Below are 18,889 nucleotides of genomic sequence, written 5' to 3'. Positions count from 1 at the left end.
TTTTGCATTCGGTTGCATGCCATCACATTCCACCAGTCCTCATTATCCCGTCACACCAATATGATTCCATAAATTCTATATACACTGCTGTCCAAAATTAAAGCAACAAACCGATATTTCCCCGTACTGTGTCCAATTTACGAATAATCATACAAACTGTGAACCAGATGTCCGTACAATCTTTTTCTGCACGGAAGATGGCATTCCAGTTAACGGACAGCCATCCCAACGATGACGTCAGGGTACCTATCAAACGAGGTGGTGGTGATGTTGTGGTCTTCAGTCCAGAGATTGGTTTGATGCAGCTCTCCATGCTACTCTATCCTGTGCAAGCTTCTTCATCTCCCAGTACCTACTGCAACCTACATCCTTTTGAATCTGCTTAGTGTATTCATCTCTTGGTCTCTCTCTACGATTTTTACCCTCCACGCTGACCTCCAATATTAAATTGATGATCCCTTGATGCCTCAGAATATGTCTACCAACCGCTCCCTTCTTCTAGTTAAGTTGTGCCACTAATTTATCTTCTTCCCAATTCTATTCAATACCTCCTGATTAGTTATGTGATCTGCCCATCTAATCTTCAGCATTCTTCTGTCGCACCACATTTAGAAAGCTTCTATTCTCTACTTGTCTAAACTATTTATCGTGCATGTTTCACTTCCATACATCGCTACACTCCATACAAATACTTTCAGAAACGACTTCCTGACATCTAAATCTATACTGGATGTTAACAAATTTCTCTTCTTCAGAAACGCTTTCCTTGCCATTGCCAGTCTACATTTTATATCCTCACCACTTTGACCATCATTAGTTATTTTGCTCCCCAAATAGCAAAACTCCTTTACTACTTTAAGTGTCTCATTTCCTAATCTAATACCCTCAGCATCACCTGATTTAATTTGACTACATTCCACTATCCTTGTTTTGCGTTTGTTGATGTTCATCTTATATCCTCCTTTCAAGACACTATCCATTCCGTTCAACTGCTCTTCCAAGTCCTTTGATGTCTCTGACGGAATTACAATGTCATTGGCGAACCTCAAAGTTTTTATTCCTTCTCCTTGGATTTTAATACCTATTCCGAATTTTTCTTTGTTTCCTTTACTGCTTGCTCAATATACAGATTGAACATCGGGGAGAGGCTACAACCCTGCCTCACTCCCTTCCCAACCACTGCTTCCCTTTCATACCTCTCGACTCTTATAACTGCCATCTGGTTTCTGTACAAATTGTAAATAGCCTTCCGCTCCCTCTATTTTACCCCTGCCACCTTCAGAACTTGAGAGTATTCCAGTCAACATTGTCAAAAGCTTTCTCTAAGTCTACAAATGCTAGAAATGTAGGTTTTCCTTTCCTTAATCTATTCTCTAAGATACGTCGTAGGGTCAGTATTGCCTCACGTGTTCCAACTTTTCTACGGAATCCAAACTGATCTTCCCCGAGGCCGGCTTCTGTCAGTTTTTCCATTCGTCTGTAAAGAATTCGTGTTAGTATTTTGTAGCCGTGGCTTATTAAAATGATAGTTCGCTAATTTTCTCATCTGTCAGCGCCTGCTTTCTTTGGGATTGGAATTATTATATTCTTCTTGAAGTCTGAGGGAATTTCGCCTGTCTCATACATCTTGCTCACCAGATAGTTGAGTTTTGTCAGGGGTGGCTCTCCCAAGGCTATCAATAGTTCTAATGGAATGTTGTCTACTCCCGGGGCCTTGTTTCGACTTAGGTCTTTCAGTGCTCTGTCAAACTCTTCACGCAGTATCATATCTCCCATTTCATCTTCTTCTACCTCCTCTTCCATTTCCATAATATTGTCCTGAAGAACATCGCCCTTATACAGACCCTCTACATACTCCTTCCACCTTTCTGCCTTCCCTTCTTTGCTTAGAACTGAGTTTCCATCTGAGCTCTTGATATTTATGCAAGTGGTTCTTTTTTCTCCAAAGGTCCTTTTAATTATCCTGTAGGCAGTATCTATCTTATCCCTAGTGATACATGCTTCTACATCCTTACATTTGTCCTCTAGCCAACCCTGCTTAGCCATTTCGCACTTCCTGTCGATCTCATTTTCGAGACGTTTGTATTCCTTTTTGCCTGCTTCATTTACTGCATTTTTATATTTTCCCCTTTCATCAATTGAATTCAATATTTCTTCTGTTACCCAAGGATTTCTACTAGCCCTCGTTTTTTACCTACTTGATCGTCTGCTGCTTTCACTATTCCATCTCTTAAAGCTACCCATTCTTCTTCTACCGTATTTCTTTCCCCCATTCTTGTCAATCGTTCCCTAATGCTCTCCCTGGTATTTGCCGGATAACCCCACATCCACGATCACTGTGTACTCGGTCACAGACGGTGCAGTATGGCATAGGGAAGAGGAACATGGAACACTATTTCTGAACCTAAACATTGTGGAAAGAGCCCGATATGGAGAAAAATCCCTACTGTTGTGGCCAGGTATTGCGTTTACCACTCGCACCCCTATTCATGAAATTGTGCGGTTGAAATGACAAGGTTTAACTTCTGTCGGGTACCGTGACGAGATCTTGGGTCCTCATTTGCGGTTATTGCGATGTTCTGGGGCCCAGACTTCGTACTGATGTACGATAATGCTCGACCTTATAGAGCACTTGAGGTTGATGTTTACTTGGAAACGGAAGCGCATGACGTGGCCTGCTCGCTCTCCCCATTTGAATCCCAAACAGCGTGTATGGGACGCACCAGGGAGACGGCTTGCATCACGTCAGCATCCACCAACCACTCTGCAAGATTGCAAGCAGTTCTGCAGGAAGAATCGACGTCATCGCCTCAAAATAAGACTGATCACATCATTCACAGCATACCCAGTCATTGCCAGGCCTGCACTGCTGCCAGAGGGGGTCACACCCCATACTGACCACACTGACTAGTCGTCGGAATGAGTGTGCAAATCCGTTACGTTGGAAAAAAAACCAAGAACATTTTTCTCTACCGTTATCCATGTTGCGGTTGTTTACATTTTTAATTCTTTGCATTGTTTCTACTTTACTGTCACCTGTTTATACCGTTTTGTGACAAAATAAAAGCATCCTCGCAAACTTTCCGTTTGTTGCTTTAATTTTGGACAACAGTGTACATTCCTTAAGAGCGGACATCTAGCTGAACATCTTGCATGGTATATAAATCTTAAGGAGTTCGCCTTCGATCTTGATGGTGCGAAACTTTCTGATCAATGTGGCACGCCATTTTTCATTCATAGTGGAAGTTAATGGTTTGTTTTGGACATTTATTGAATGTCGACGATGTCTATTTTATGAAGTGTAATACATACATCCAATAGAAGGTTGAGATCTCTGCCTCCCGGAGAGTTACTTTCCATCTCCTTCCTGATGCCCAAGGTGACATTAGCAGCTAATATTTTTCCGGCCGAAACTGTTAATACAACACTTTAAAGTGAGCCGTTCTAAAGCCTGAACTTGCGAGCTTGCACTCAAGGTGTTCCTTGTTAGAGCCTTCCAACAAATTTTCGACATAACTTCAAACCTTTACGAAACTTTACTCGCTGACGACACCCACAAAACGATAAAGGGGAAAAAGTTTACCGCTAGCTACATTTTCGCTGCTAATCCAGTACAACTGTCATATGAAGTATAACGTTTTAATGTACGAGGGCAGTTCAATAAGTAATGCAACACATTTTTTTCTGAAACAGGGGTTGTTTTATTCAGCATTGAAATACACCAGGTTATTCCCCAATCTTTTAGCTACACAACACTATTTTTCAACGTAATCTCCATTCAATGCTACGGCCTTACGCCACCTTGGAATGAGGACCTGTATGCCGGCACGGTACCATTCCACTGGTCGATGTCGGAGCCAACGTCGTACTGCATCAATAACTTCTTCATCATCCGCGTAGTGCCTCCCACGGATTGCGTCCTTCATTGGGCCAAACATATGGAAATCCGACGGTGCGAGATCGGGGCTGTAGGGTGCATGAGGAAGAACAGTCCACTGAAGTTTTGTGAGCTCCTCTCGGGTGCGAAGACTTGTGTGAGGTCTTGCGTTGTCATGAAGAAGGAGAAGTTCGTTCAGATGTTTGTGCCTACGAACACGCTGAAGTCGTTTCTTCAATTTCTGAAGAGTAGCACAATACACTTCAGAGTTGATCGTTTGACCATGGGGAAGGACATCGAACAGAATAACCCCTTCAGCGTCCCAGAAGACTGTAACCATGACTTTACCGGCTGAGGGTATGGCTTTAAAGTTTTTCTTGGTAGGGGAGTGGGTGTGGCGCCACTCCATTGATTGCCGTTTTGTTTCAGGTTCGAAGTGATGAACCCACGTTTCATCGCCTGTAACAATCTTTGACAAGAAATTGTCACCCTCAGCCACATGACGAGCAAGCAATTCCGCACAGATGGTTCTCCTTTGCTCTTTATGGTGTTCGGTTAGACAACGAGGGACCCAGCGGGAACAAACCTTTGAATATCCCAACTGGTGAACAATTGTGACAGCACTACCAACAGAGATGTCAAGTTGAGCACTGAGTTGTTTGATGGTGATCCGTCGATCATCTCGAACGAGTGTGTTCGCACGCTCCGCCATTGCAGGAGTCACAGCTGTGCACGGCCGGCCCGCACGCGGGAGATCAGACAGTCTTGCTTGACCTTGCGGCGATGATGACACACGCTTTGCCCAACGACTCACCGTGCTTTTGTCCACTGCCAAATCACCGTAGACATTCTGCAAGCGCCTATGAATATCTGAGATGCCCTGGTTTTCCGCCAAAAAAAACTCGATCACTGCCCGTTGTTTGCAACGCACATCCGTTACAGACGCCATTTTAACAGCTCCGTACAGCGCTGCCACCTATCGGAAGTCAATGAAACTATACGCGACGAAGCGGGAATGTTTGAAAATATTCCACAAGAAATTTCCGGTTTTTTCAACCAAAATTGGCCGAGAAAAAAAATGTGTTGCATTACTTATTCAACTGCCCTCGTATTACTTCTTTATTACAAACTGTATTTATGACACATTTTGCAGACCACTGAATGTACCAGAAAAAATTACATCATTGTTTGACACTTACATATGACGTCATAAAAATAAATGCGTGAAAATGTACCGCGTCATTTATGACGTTTAAATTTATTACTTCGTTGCTACTAACTCCGTTCGCAGCCCTTTTCGCAAACAGTATCCACATACGCCCTCGGACGTATACACAAAAATATATCATTGTACGACAAATAGTTCAGGAGATAGGACGTCAAATAATTTATTACGTCGTAACTACTAGCTATAGGTACAACACATTTCGCATATTCTAGGCACATATACCACCGGAAGTACCTTCAAAACTATATTATTGTATAACACATAGTTTAGGACATATGACGACATAAAGATTGAGTTGCTTGAAAATGAAACTCTGGGGCGAAATGCGATAGACATACAGGTGAATTATGTGTACAGATACTCATGAAATATCTTAAACATATCTTAAATATATGTGACATGTGCGTATGCGAGAAAGGCCATGGGTAAGAAGCTCATCCTCAACCACTGGAACGATTTCATTCAAATTTGGTACATATTTTAACTACACTCTGGAAAGAAATACTGAAGAGTAAGTGTTATAATGTGAAGAGAGAAGGGGGGATGAGGAGACGGACAGGCAACGAGGAGGAAAGAGGAGATAGGAACAGATAGGAAGAGGAGGAGAGGGACAGACGTAGGGGAGGGGTAAATGGACAGAAAAAGGAATGAGGAGGAGATGGAGAGAGAGGGGGGATACGAAGAGTGGACAGAGAAACGAAAGGGAAGGAAATAAACAGGGAGAGGGGAAAGGAGGAGGTGGACAGAGAGAGGGAGGAGGGAGTGGACAAAGAGAGGGGAGGAGGAGATGGAATTAGAGGAGGAAGACAGTAGGGGAAGAAGGATATAGACAGAGGGGAAAGGAACAGGTGGACGAACAGAGGAGCAGGACGAGATGGACAGAGAGAAGGGGGGGGGGGAGATGGAATGGACTAATAGAAGATTGATAGAAGATTTGAGTAAATACATACCCAGGCAATGCCAGATGCTCAGGTAGTATACAGGGTGTTTCTGTGAAGAGTGTGCAAAAATGTAACAGGAGATAGTGCATGCTCCACTGAACAATTTGAAGTAGGGATCACGGGGTCGGAGAAACAAGCTTAAGGACATGGTAGTAATAAAATCACATTATCGTTTACTTTTTTATATACATTAGTTACAGTTAATTACAAATACCATGATTAACACAATGGACGCACCGTCTGTACTTTATCTTATAAAATGTTCTGAAAGTGATGGCTATCAACCACGTTTCATGCATAACATCGGTGAGCAAGATTCTGACGCACCCTGACAAATATCTCTGGTGCGTTTAGAATCACATCACAGGCACCTACAGAACTAATGCCATCTCCGTATGCACTGACGTCTCCTACACAAGTGACTAGATGTACCCATAGGAAATAAAGAAGGGGATTCAGGTCAGAAAAGCTCGCAGACCATGGAATAGGACCTCCCCTTCCAATCCAGCGACCAGGAAATATAGCATTGAGATGGTTGCGGACATCCACACTGAAGTGAGGCGGGGGTTGGTTGGGTTGTTTGGGGGAGGAGACCAGACGGCGAGGTCATCCGTCTCATCGGATTAGGGAAGGAAGTCGGCCGTGCCCTTTCAAAGGAACCATCCCGGCATTTGCCTGGAGCGATTTAGGGAAATCACAGAAAACCTAAATCAGGATGGCCGGGCGCGGGATTGAGTGAGGCGGTGCACCGTCATGTTGTATCCACATCCTGACACTAACAGCCAAGGCTGCGTTCTGCAACAACTCAGGTGGAACTCTTCGCACGCACCTCAAGCACAGATGATCATTCAGACGGCCTGGTAGAAGGTGTGACACGGCCTCGGTGTTTCCTTGTACGAAATAAAGAATGTACATGTGAATAAACGGCACAATACGTGGAAACTTGTGCGCATGTCAGTTGTAAATAAGGTGGTAAAGCTAGACAAGTTTACTTCCATATCTGCTGGCTTCTCCCACCCCAGGTTCCCTACCGTAAATTGTTCACCGGAGCATCCTCTACGTGCTGTTAAATTTTTGCACGCTCTTACGGAAACATCGTGTATATATACACACATCAAAAAAAGTTTTGCATCGCCTCGGTTTCGAGAGTTCCTGAACCTGTACAGAAAACTGGAATAGAGATCAACATACACATTTATTGCTCATGAAAACCACACATTGCATGTTGTACCACCATACAGCGAGACCTTCAGAGGTGGTGGTTCAAATGGCCCTGAGCACTATGGGACTCAACTGCTGTGGTCATCAGTCCCCTAGAACTTAGAACTACTTAAACCTGACTAACCTAAGGACATCACACACAGCCATGCCCGAGGCAGGATTCGCACCTGCGACCGTAGCAGCAGCGCGGCTCCGTACTGGAGCTCCTAGAACCGCACGGAGAGGTGGTGGTCCAGATTGCTGTACACAGAGGTACCTCTAATACCCAGTAGTGCATTGATGCATGCCTGTATTCATCGTGGCATACTATACACAAGTTCATCAAGGCCACGTTGGTCCACATTGTCCCACTCCTCAACGGCGATTTGGCGTAGATCCCAAAGAGTGGTGGGTGGGTCATGTCGTCCGTAAACAGCCCTTTTCAATCTATCCCAGGCATGTTTGATAGGGTTCATGTCTGGAGAACATGCTGGCCACTCTAGTCGAGCGATGTCGTTATCCTGAAGGGAGTTATTCACAAGATGTGCACGATGGGGGCGCAAATTGTCGTCCAGGAAGTCGACTGCCTCGCCATTATGCTGCCAATATGGTTGCACTATCGGTTGGAGGATGGCGTTCACGTATCGTACAGCTATTATAGCGCCTTCCGTGACAACCAGCGGCGTAAGTCGGCCCCACATAACGGCACCCCAAAACAGCAGGGAACCTGCACCTAGCTGCAGTCGCTGGACAGTGTCTCTAAGACGTTCAGCCTGTCCGTGTTGCCTCCAAACACGTCTCCGACGATTGTCTAGTTGAAGACGTATGCGACACTCATCGGTGAAGAGAACGTGATGCCAATCCGGAGCGGCCCATTCAGCACGCTGTTGAGCCCATGTGTACCGCGCTGCATGGTGTCGCGGTTGCAAAGATGGACGTCGCCATGGACGTCGGGAGTGAAGTTGCGCATCATGCAGCCTATTGCGCACAGTCGCACAGTCGTAATACGACGTTCTGTGGCTGCACGAAAAGCGTCATTCAACATGGTGGCGTTGCTCTCAGGGTTCCTCCGAGTCATAATCCGTAGGTAGCCGTCATCCACTGCAGTTGTAGCTCTTGCGTGGCCTGAGCGAGTCATGTCATCGACAGTTCCTGTCTCTCTGTATCTCCTCCATGTCCGAACATCACTTTGCTTCACTCCGAGATGCCCGGACACTTCCCTTGTTGGGGCATCACGACACATCAGCATGATGCGGAGAATGGAAGTGCTTGCCACACGAAAACGTAAGTAAAAACGAATATAGGCGCGAAAACATCGCGACAAACTAAATTACATTCTAGAAGATAGGTTAACTCTCAGGAAAAGAACTTTCTCATCAACATCGTTTGGTTGCAGATGACAAGCTACCTGTAATAGTTAACACAACTGACACAGAAAATTCATGCACACCAAATGTAAAGTTATTTACAAAAAGGAACGGTCTGTTGTTTGAACTAAAGATGCACGTAATTTTATAATCATTTAACAAAATGTTCACATTGCAGAATAAATAAAAACGAAAACCCACTGATGATGTTTGGGTACTGAGAAAAAACGGTGTTTTGCTGGCGGACCTGACATCCAACAATTTTAACTGAAAACACGGCCAATACAAGGAGCTGCAAAACAAAATGATGAATATCAATATATATTCTGTACTCATTAGATTGTTCATTCCGTTCAGCAGATCATGTAATTCTTATCATTCCCTCTTGGTCCTCGAACATACTGCATATTACCTGTGTTTCCTTATAGCTTACACCTATTTTTCCTAGAATTTCAAATATTTTCCACCATTTCACATTGTCGAACGCTTTTCCAAAGTCGACACATCCTATGAACATGTCTTGAGTTTCCTTTAGTCTTGCTTGCATGATCGTTATTCGCGTTTAGAGCCGTAATTTAGCTAAGAAAATATGGGCAAAGACTTTATGATTAGCCCTCGAAATCACCTGTAGAAGTTTGTCACAAAGTCTTTGAAACACTGTGCGTATAACGTCAGTTGTGAATAATTAGCGAAAATTTGAATTTCACAGATCTGTAGTTGGTTTCCCTTTTTATCTGTTTTAACTGATACTTATTGTTATTTTATTTATTTTGATAGTCGTTATGTAAATTAGTGATCAATTGTTTGTGCCATGCAACTGAGACTGCCGAAAATACACTTCCCCTAAAATATGCAGTTGTAGTGAAATGTTTCCCACTATCAGAGAAGCTTCTAGTCAGTACCAGTCATTGAGCTGTGGTGAAGTACTTGCTGTCGATGTTTGAGTGTCGTGAGGTATAGAATAAAAATAGAGAGAGAGAGAGAGCTGTAGGATTATATATATATACCCGGTGTTTCAAAATGGATGTCAGTGTTTTAAGGCTTTGTAGTACTTATTAATAAAACATCACATGTCTTATAAATAATACATCAAATCAAAGAGCAGCTCAAAGCGCTTTTTTAACAAGTTTTCAATATGGGCACTGTTCGTCACGTGGTGAACATCGAATCGACGGGCCATATCTTAACAAACCTTGATCACTGAAGTTCAAATCTTCTGGGTTATTAGGTCGCGTCGTATTTCTTCTAAAATGATCGACGTTTCGACCTCTCTGCTGGGATCTTCCTCAGGATCTTCTGGTATCAACTACTGCTAGAACACTGTCAGAGACGAGTGTCGCGTCCTCTTATAAAGGGGAGTTTTCTCGCGTTCGTGCTGGAGAAGTGATAGTATTGTTCTAGCAGTAATAGACACCAGAAGATCCTGAGGAAGATCCCAGCAGAGGGGTCGAAACGTCGATCATTTTAGAAGAAGTATGACGCGGCCTAATAACCCAAAAGATTTTAACTTCAGTGACAACGGCCACGAAAGCCTGCACACTTACATAATCCTTCATCAGTTTGTCTGGAGTAATTGTTGCAACAAGTTGGGTAGATGAGCCTTTTAGCAGAGGCACATACACTGTCCTTTATGAATCCCAAAGGCCGAAAATCACATGATGTCTGAGCTGGTCCATGCAAAACAAGCTCCGTTATGCGGCCTCTTGCGGCAAATCCAGCGGTAGGTACAACATCGTTTAACCAATCGCATCTGAGTTATGCCAGTGATGCAATGTACCATGTTGCTGCCAAACAAAGTTCTGTTTTGAGCTCGTTTCAATTGAGGAAAGAGCCTTAGTTCTAGCATATCCAGGTAAGGAACACAAGTTGCAGTTGCTTCACTGAAAAAGAAAAGGCCATAAACTTTCCAATGCCATATGGCACAAAAACATTCAGTTTAGGGGACTCTCGTTGCAGCTGTACCATCTCGTGGGGATTTGTTGACCCCTAGATGCACACATTATTTGTGTCTATATTTCCTCTTAGGTGAACATCCGATTAATATCTGCAAAACTGAGCGAGGTGGCGCAGTTGTTAGCACACTTGACCCGCATTCGGGAAGACGACGGATCAAAACCGGCGTCTGGCCATTTTAACTGCTCCTCTTAAGATATATTGGAAATGTTCGTTGATGAAATTCGTGCTCCGACTAACTAGCGGTAATATTGCCTCATGAGGAACATTACATTAAAAAAAATCTGTCCTACTGCACTGTATTCACGCCGAGTGTGTATCAATGATATCGATCAGTTCAAATAATTATATGCTCCCCGACACGTACGAGCACAGCTACAAGTAGTTGCACACCAATGGCTATCCTTGTACTAATTATGGCTGCAGTCCATGTACGACAATAGTTTCTCCCCTAAAGTTTTCAGTTTACGTAAGCTTTATAATTCGAATCGGTACAATAACTGTCTAACGCGGCCAAGAATATTTATGCATGCTGCGCTCTGTATTAGTCTATGTCGTCGCACAAATAAATATTTCATAAACACAAAATATTAAATGGTTTGAAAGAAATGTCACACAGTAAATCCATAATATGCTGATTTATTCTATACTATTCACGTCCCCCTAAGCTGTAGCGGGGGGGGGGGGGGGGGGGAATTAGTTACGTAAGTTTCGGTCAAAGAGGTTGTAGCAAGATCCAGATTTCATTTGCTACTTTAACGAAACTTCAGTACTTTCTCACAATTCAATACCAATGTTCACTTCCTATGTCGGTAAATGCTAACAGTCTATTTCTTTGTGGTAAAGTTCAGTCTTCCCTGTATGATAATATAAGACAAGTCCGGATCCTTTCCTCTCTTGGCTTTACGTAGTGATATACTCAAGGTTGCTGTCTACCTATTTCAAGTTTAATGATTCCTAGCAGATCACAAAATTTCCAAAAATGCACAAAAACAATCTCGTCACTCCTACGTACAAGAGCATACGTTGAGATACTACCTGATCCTAGCAGCACATTAACAATGTATGATTTTTTTCTTTTCTGTTACGCAGTGTCCTCAAAGAGTACTCACAAGGAGTATTCCTTGAGTTCACTCGTTCTATTCCGTGATCTATAAGTACACTACTTTGCGATGTACTATTATTTTAATTTGAAACTAATGGATTCTATTTCTTATCTTTCCCTTTTCAAAACATTAAGTCACTTCATACTGGATTTCTTTTCTATATATACTTGCTACTATTCAAGTGATGCTATTCCAGTGGGACTTGAAATTAGGATCTTGCATTTTAGGACTTTTATTGGGTTTCGGGTACCGTTTTATATTTTCAGTTTTGCGTCCAAAGGAAGCAGCGTTACACCATCCTGATTTAGGTTGTCTGTGATTCCCTAAATCGCTTCAGGCAAATCCCGGGATGGTTCCTTTCATAGGGGACGGCCGACTTCCGTCCCCATTCTTCCCTAATCCGATGGGACCGATGACCTCGCTATTTGGTCTCCTCCCCCCAACTAACCAGCCAACCATCTCTACAGACGACACGATCCAGAAAACCTTCCTTATCATGCAGCAACATTTCATTTGCGAAGTTCGCACATAAGCTGTAGTCTGTAGGCTTTACAGGTTGTGCCATCTGGAAACGATAACGTCACAGTTGTAAGCAACTCCTTACAAGTCTCTACACAGGCATCAGTGGAGTTACTAATTCATGACTAGGCTTTCAAACTGATATACATTAAACGTATTCGAAATCGCGAATAATGACAACCGTCAACTGTAGAATGGAATGACGACGATGAAAATTTGTGCCGGGCCGGGATTCTAACCCGGTTTTCCAGCTTATTGCTAGCCAGAGCCAAACTTTTATATGTCGTCAACCATGCATCTACAGCCTGAACTCGTACATCCATTATGTATATTCCCGTACAGGTTGGTTGTCCGCCCCCGGTAGCTGAGTGGTCAACGCGACAGCATGTCACTCCTAACAGCTCGGGTTCGATTCCCGGCTAGGTCAGAGATTTTCTCCGCTCAGGGGCTGGGTGTTGTGTTGTCCTAATCATCATCATTTCATCCCCATAGACGCCCAAGTCGCCGAAGTGGCGTCAAATCGAAAGACTTGCACCCCGCGAACGGTCTACCCGATGGAAGGTCTTAGTCACACGACATTTATCTTACAGGTCAGATGCTGTACAGGGCTATTACAAATGATTGAAGCGATTTCATAAATTCACTGTAGCTCCATTCATTGACATATGGTCACGACACACTACTTCAGGTTTCTGCCGCCAGAGCGCTCGAGAGCGCAGTGAGACAAAATGGCGACAGGCGCCGAGAAAGCGTATGTCGTGCTTGAAATGCACTCACACCAGTCAGTCATAACAGTGCAACGATACTTCAGGACGAAGTTCAACAAAGATCCACCAACTGCTAACTCCATTCGGCGATGGTATGCGCAGTTTAAAGCTTCTGGATGCCTCTGTAAGGGGAAATCAACGGGTCGGCCTGCAGTGAACGAAGAAACGGTTGAACGCGTGCCGGCAAGTTTCACGCGTAGCCCGCGGAAAATTGGCTCATGCCAGAACTGGAGACCGACAGCGCCGACTTCATCTTCCAACAGGTTGGTGCTCCACCGCACTTCCATCATGATGTTCGGCATTTCTTAAACAGGAGATTGGAAAACCGATGGATCGGTCGTGGTGGAGATCATGATCAGCAATTCATGTCATGGGCTCCACGCTCTCCCGACTTAACCCCATGCGATTTCTTTCTGTGGGGTCATGTGAATGATTCAGTGTTTAAACCTCCTCTACCAAGAAACGTGCCAGAACTGCGAGCTCGCATCAACGATGCTTTCGAACTCATTGATGGGGACATGCTGCGCCGAGTGTGGGAGGAACTTGATTATCGATTTGATGTCTGCCGAATCACTAAAGGGGCACATATCGAACATTTGTGAATGCCTAAAAAAACTTTTTGAGTTTTTGTATGTGTGTGCATTGTGAAAATATCTCAAATAATAAAGTTATTGTCCCGGGTTCGATTCCCGGCGGGGTCAGGGATTTTCTCTGCCTCGTGATGGCTGGGTGTTGTGTGCTGTCCTTAGGTTAGTTAGGTTTAAGTAGTTCTAAGTTCTAGGGGACTGATGACCATGGATGTTAAGTCCCATAGTGCTCAGAGCCATTTGAAGCCAATAAAGTTATTGTAGAGCTGTGAAATCGCTTCAATCATTTGTAATAACACTGTACTTGAAAGTCGCTTGCCCAGTATCGGCAGAGAAATACGATATTGTAGTGTCTGTGTTATTCTAATTCTGATGCAAAGGAACTCCACATTGTAATTAGAATAAGACAGGTCCTGCAATATCGTATTCCGAACTGATTTCTTCTGTCTACACACGGAAGACTCTCACTTGTTCTTCAGACACGCTTGCTTGTTCCATGGTTGTTCCATGGTCTTCCCTTTCCAAAGACGGCTGGCGCCTTCAAACTGATGTTACTATCTATAGATGTTATTATCACCTAGAGGAGTACGATGAAACTTAAAATGAAATGGACGTTGCACTGTAACAACAGATTCAATCCTTGCAAACTGTAAAACACAAAAAGCTTTCTGTTACAATAGTAGCCATTTGTTTTGTAAATAAAACTGCCTTTCCCTGCTGCTAGTTACTTTATTTATCCCATACGCGTTTCGCCTTCTCCTATTCTAAGGCATCATCATTGGGATCTATAACGATACAATTTTGTTAGTTATAGATTATCGAACAGTTCACTTCGCAATTTTTTGTAAAAAAAGTAATTACTTACTTTTTGCTGACCTGCTTTTCCTCACATTTGGTCTGGAGGTCGCACTGCCACTTTTATCACTACCATTAATCACATCTTTGTGTTCCCGCCTTCCACACCCTGTTCACCATGTTTCTCACTCTTTTTTGTGGTGGACATTGTTCTTTTGTCACTCGATACAACTATTTCGTCGTACTCTGATTTTCACCGCGTTAATATTGCGACTCCGTTACGTGTTTCATCTTCTTTGGTACGTTTACCTATTTGTTGCCAACCTAACAAAGTATATGTTCAATACTACTATTTATGATGTTTATACCGTGTGTGTATGTGTGCGTGTGTGTGTGTGTGTGTGTGTGTGTGTGTGTGTGAGTGAGAGAGAGAGAGGGATAGAGCCGACTTTTTTTTTTGGGGGGGGGGGTGTACTCGCTGTTAGCGAGTGGCTGAAAACTTTGGTGACAGCTGTTTTGGCTTTTCGTTTCAATATTCTGTGGAGGGGTTCATGGATGAGTGAATATAAACATGTTGGGTTCTATTATTATTAAATTCGACAGTATTATTATATTAATACTTCTTGCGAGCATTATTCTATTATTTTATCTATTAGTGTAAATAATGAATTGCTTGGCATGTGTACTTGGTCATTCAACAGGATTTTCCCTTCTGCTTTGGTTTTATGTACGTGCTAATTTTCTTGCATGGTCAGGATGTGTTTTTTATTGTTGATTCTAATTATTTTCATGTCACCTTCTCTATTGGTTGATTACTATTGAACATATACTTTGTTAGTTTCGCAACAAATAGGTACACATGTCAAAGAAGATGAAACACGTAATGGAGTCGCAATGTTAACGCTGTGAAAATCAGTGTACGACGAAATAGTTGTATCGAGTGACAAAAGAACAATAGTCCACCACAAAAAAGAGTGAGAAACATGGTGAACAGTGTGTGGAAGGTGAGAACACAAAGATGTGATTAATGGTAGTGATAAAAGTGGCAGTGCGACCTCCAGACCAAATGTGAGGAGAAGCAGGTCAGCAAAAAGTAAGTAATTACTTTTTTTTACAAAAAATTGCGAAGTGAACTGTTTGATAATCTATAACTAACAAAAGTGATGATGCCTTAGAACAGGAGAAGGCGAAACGCGTATGGGATAAATAAAGTAACTAGCAGCAGGAAAAGGCAGTTTTATTTACAAAACAAATATTTATATGCTTGCTGCGGAGGATGGCCACACAAACAAACTTGTTAATGGTAGCCATCTTTGATACCAGCGCTTTCTAATAGCAGAGGCGGGAAACACTGGACGCGCGTGCGCAGAGGTGTAGGAACACTCTGAGGACGGAAGGCCCGCCATGTTACAGCTACAGCTACTACGGAGGCGGTCTGACGCGAGACATGACGCACGACTGCGGCGTCACCATCCACCGGCCGACGGAGAGCGACTTCGGCGCCTGGAAGTGCATCTTCGCCTTCGCCACCGGCCTGGAGGGAGGCTACATCTACGTCACCAACAGCACCCGTAAGTCTGGCTGGCCCTCGAGCCGTGTTAACAGTCCCACGAAGCTGCGCCGTACGCCATACCTGTCTACAGGGCAGTGGTTCTCTACATGTTGGTGATTAGCATGTCGTTGGGGACAGTGGGGGCAGTAAATTAACTTTTTTGCCATAAAACAAAAAGTGTGTTGCAGTAATTTTGTCGTGGTTAAATCGTGAGAAAATGCAGACTTTCCTAGTGTATACTGCCTATGCAAATCTGTCAGATTTCAACCCGGGTGGCAGCTGCAAGTTATTGGGTTTCGTGGTTACATAATTAACTAGCGAACCTGGTAATGCCTTCTAGCGCTGCAGTAATGGACTGTGCGGCTGGTGCCGGCGGAGGTTCGAGTCCTCCCTCGGGCATGCGTGTGTGTGTTTTTCCATAGCATAATTTAGGTTAAGTAGTGTGTAAGCTTAGGGACTGATGAACTTAGCAGTTAAGTCCCATAAGCTTTCACACGGAATTGAACATTTTTTTGAATGCCTTGCAGTTGCTAAATATGCATAAAAATTGGAGGTACATTCTGATCTCCTCCTCCCACATCTTTGCCCACCTCTTCCTCAAAAAATGGCTATGAGCACTATGGGACTTAACATCTGCGGTCATCAGTCCCCTAGAACTTAGAACTACTTAAACCTAACTAACCTAAGGACATCACACACATCCATGCCCGAGGCAGGATTCCAACCTGCGACCATAGCGGTCGCGCGGTTCCGGACTGAGCGCCTACAACCGCTAGACCACCGCGGCCGGCCCACCTCTTCCTCCCCCATTCTCGCTCTCTCTCTCTCTCTCTCTCTCTCTCTCTCTCTCTCTCTCCCTCCCTCCATCTTCTCTTCCCCCTCTCTCTGTCTGTCTTCTCTTTTCTCCACTCTGTACCCTTTTCCTTCCTCATCCTCTCTGTCCACCTCCTCTTCCCGCTTCTCCCTGAACTTGAGCCTTGTTTATCGCTATGGCAAATGAAACACTGATAGGGAACTATCGCTTAAAATGAATGGGTAAATCGATTGGGATCGCTGGGATGAAGGATGTGCAAGGCGTTCTCAGCTGCTAGATCTCTGAGAATAGCAGATTCAATAGCAGCATTTCACACACTTTTAATCTGCGAACGGGTAGGGTTACAAAGTGTGGTGTCACAGCCAGACACCACACTTGCTAGGTGGTAGCTTTAAATCGGCCGCGGTCCATTAGTACATGTCGGACCCGCGTGTCGCCGCTGTCAGTAATTGCAGACCGAGCGCCACCACACGGCAGGTCTAGAGAGACGTACGAGCACTCGCCCCAGTTGTACGACGACTTTGCTAGCGACTACACTGACGAAGCCTTTCTCTCATTTGCCGAGAGACAGTTAGAATAGCCTTCAGCTAAGTCCATGGCTACGGCCTAGCAAGGCGCCATTAACCATTTGTAGAGAGAGTCTCACTTGTATCATCAAGAATGCTGTATACAAATGATAGATTAAAGTTAAATATTACAGCAGCTACGTACTTTTCTTTATAGCATTCATTACGTATCCTGTTTCAGACCTCACGCCAGCCGGCGTGTGTAACGCGTGCATTTCGGCTACTTCCGAGTGGCGTGGCTGTCTTGATACGCCACAACATAAAGATCTGGACAATTCTGATTTCTTAATAGCATTCAAATAACAAGGTGCTAAGACGTAAATACAACCTTCCTGTTTTCTGTGAAAACCGACTGCAGGGGGAAACAAAAGAAACAGCACATTGTTGTGTATACAGTTTTCGTTTAAAATTTAAGTAGAAATAGTGCCGGCCGCTGTGACCGATCGGTTCTGGGCGCTTCAGTCCGGAACCGCGCAGCTGCTACAGTCGCAGGTTCGAATCCTGCCTCGGGCATAGATGTGTGGAGGGCCTTAGGTTAACTTAGGTTAATTAGGTTTAAGTAGTTCTAAGTCTAGGGGACTGATGACCTCAGATGTTAAGTCCCATAGTTCTTAGAGCCACTTGAACATTTTTTTTTTAGAAATACTATGTGTGGGAGAAACAAGCTTTCTAATGGCTTAAATGCTGTGCCATCGAATTTAAATTGACTGTGAAAAAGGAAACGAAACACCACAGAGCAAAGCACAGCATTTTCTTTGTCACAGCCAGTTTTAATGGAAATCCTGTGTACTCTTCTTTTTTTAAAAAAAAAATATGTGGTGTGTGTTTGTCTGAATGTTTATTAGGGTAATGAGTAATGAAGTAGATCAGTCAAGAACATTACAATATTTTCGATAACAGTACACACATATCCTACCAACGATGTTGCCACAGTGGTAACACCGATTGCTGTCAGATCACCGAAGTTAAGCGTTGGCGGACTTGGCTGGCACTTGGACAGGTGACTACTTGTGTCTGCCGAACACTGTTGCCACATGGAGTGCACTCAGCTGTTGTGAGGTCAACTGAGAAGCTACCTGACTTTCAAGTAGCGTCTCTGGTCATATAAACTGACAATGGCTGGGAGAGTGGTGTGCTGACCTCATGCCCCTCCATGTCTGAATCCAGTGATGCCTATCGGCTGAGGAAGACACAGAGGTCGGCCGATACCGATGCACCTTTCGAGAACTATTCAGACGGAGTTTAGAATATATATATATATATATATATATATATATATATATATATATATATATATATATATATATATAAACAATTATTCAAGAGTTATATGCTGAACAAATGAATGTAACGTAATGAAGTGACTGTAAATGTTGGTGCGATAGCGTTCTCGCTTCCCACGCCCGGGTTCCCGGGTTCGATTCCCGGCGTGGTCAGGGATTTTCTCTGCCTCGTGATGACTGGGCGTTGTGTGATGTCCTTAGGTTAGTTAGGTTTAAGTAGTTCTAAGTTCTAGGGGACTGATGACCATAGATGTTAAGTCCTATAGTGCTCAGAGCCATTTGAACCATTTTGTAAATTTTGTTGTGAGAGTAAATAACCGTGAGAATTGCACAG

At 43.7% G+C, this 18,889-nt stretch overlaps 1 protein-coding gene across 1 annotated transcript in view; it reads left to right on the top strand.

Moving 5' to 3' along the window:
• LOC126177126 (uncharacterized) overlaps positions 1 to 18,889 on the top strand; it is a 225,063-nt gene that overhangs the window by 152,994 nt on the left and 53,180 nt on the right. Inside the window, exon 6 of the mRNA XM_049924395.1 lies at positions 15,754 to 15,911. Coding sequence (XP_049780352.1) covers positions 15,754 to 15,911 — 158 coding nt within the window. The remainder of the gene's footprint in view (positions 1 to 15,753; positions 15,912 to 18,889) is intronic.

This window comes from Schistocerca cancellata, chromosome 3 (assembly GCF_023864275.1).
Source record: "Schistocerca cancellata isolate TAMUIC-IGC-003103 chromosome 3, iqSchCanc2.1, whole genome shotgun sequence".
Lineage (NCBI taxonomy): Eukaryota > Metazoa > Arthropoda > Insecta > Orthoptera > Acrididae > Schistocerca > Schistocerca cancellata.
The sequence above is the reverse complement of the archived record's forward strand: the minus strand, read 5'-3'. Positions and strand labels throughout refer to the sequence as shown.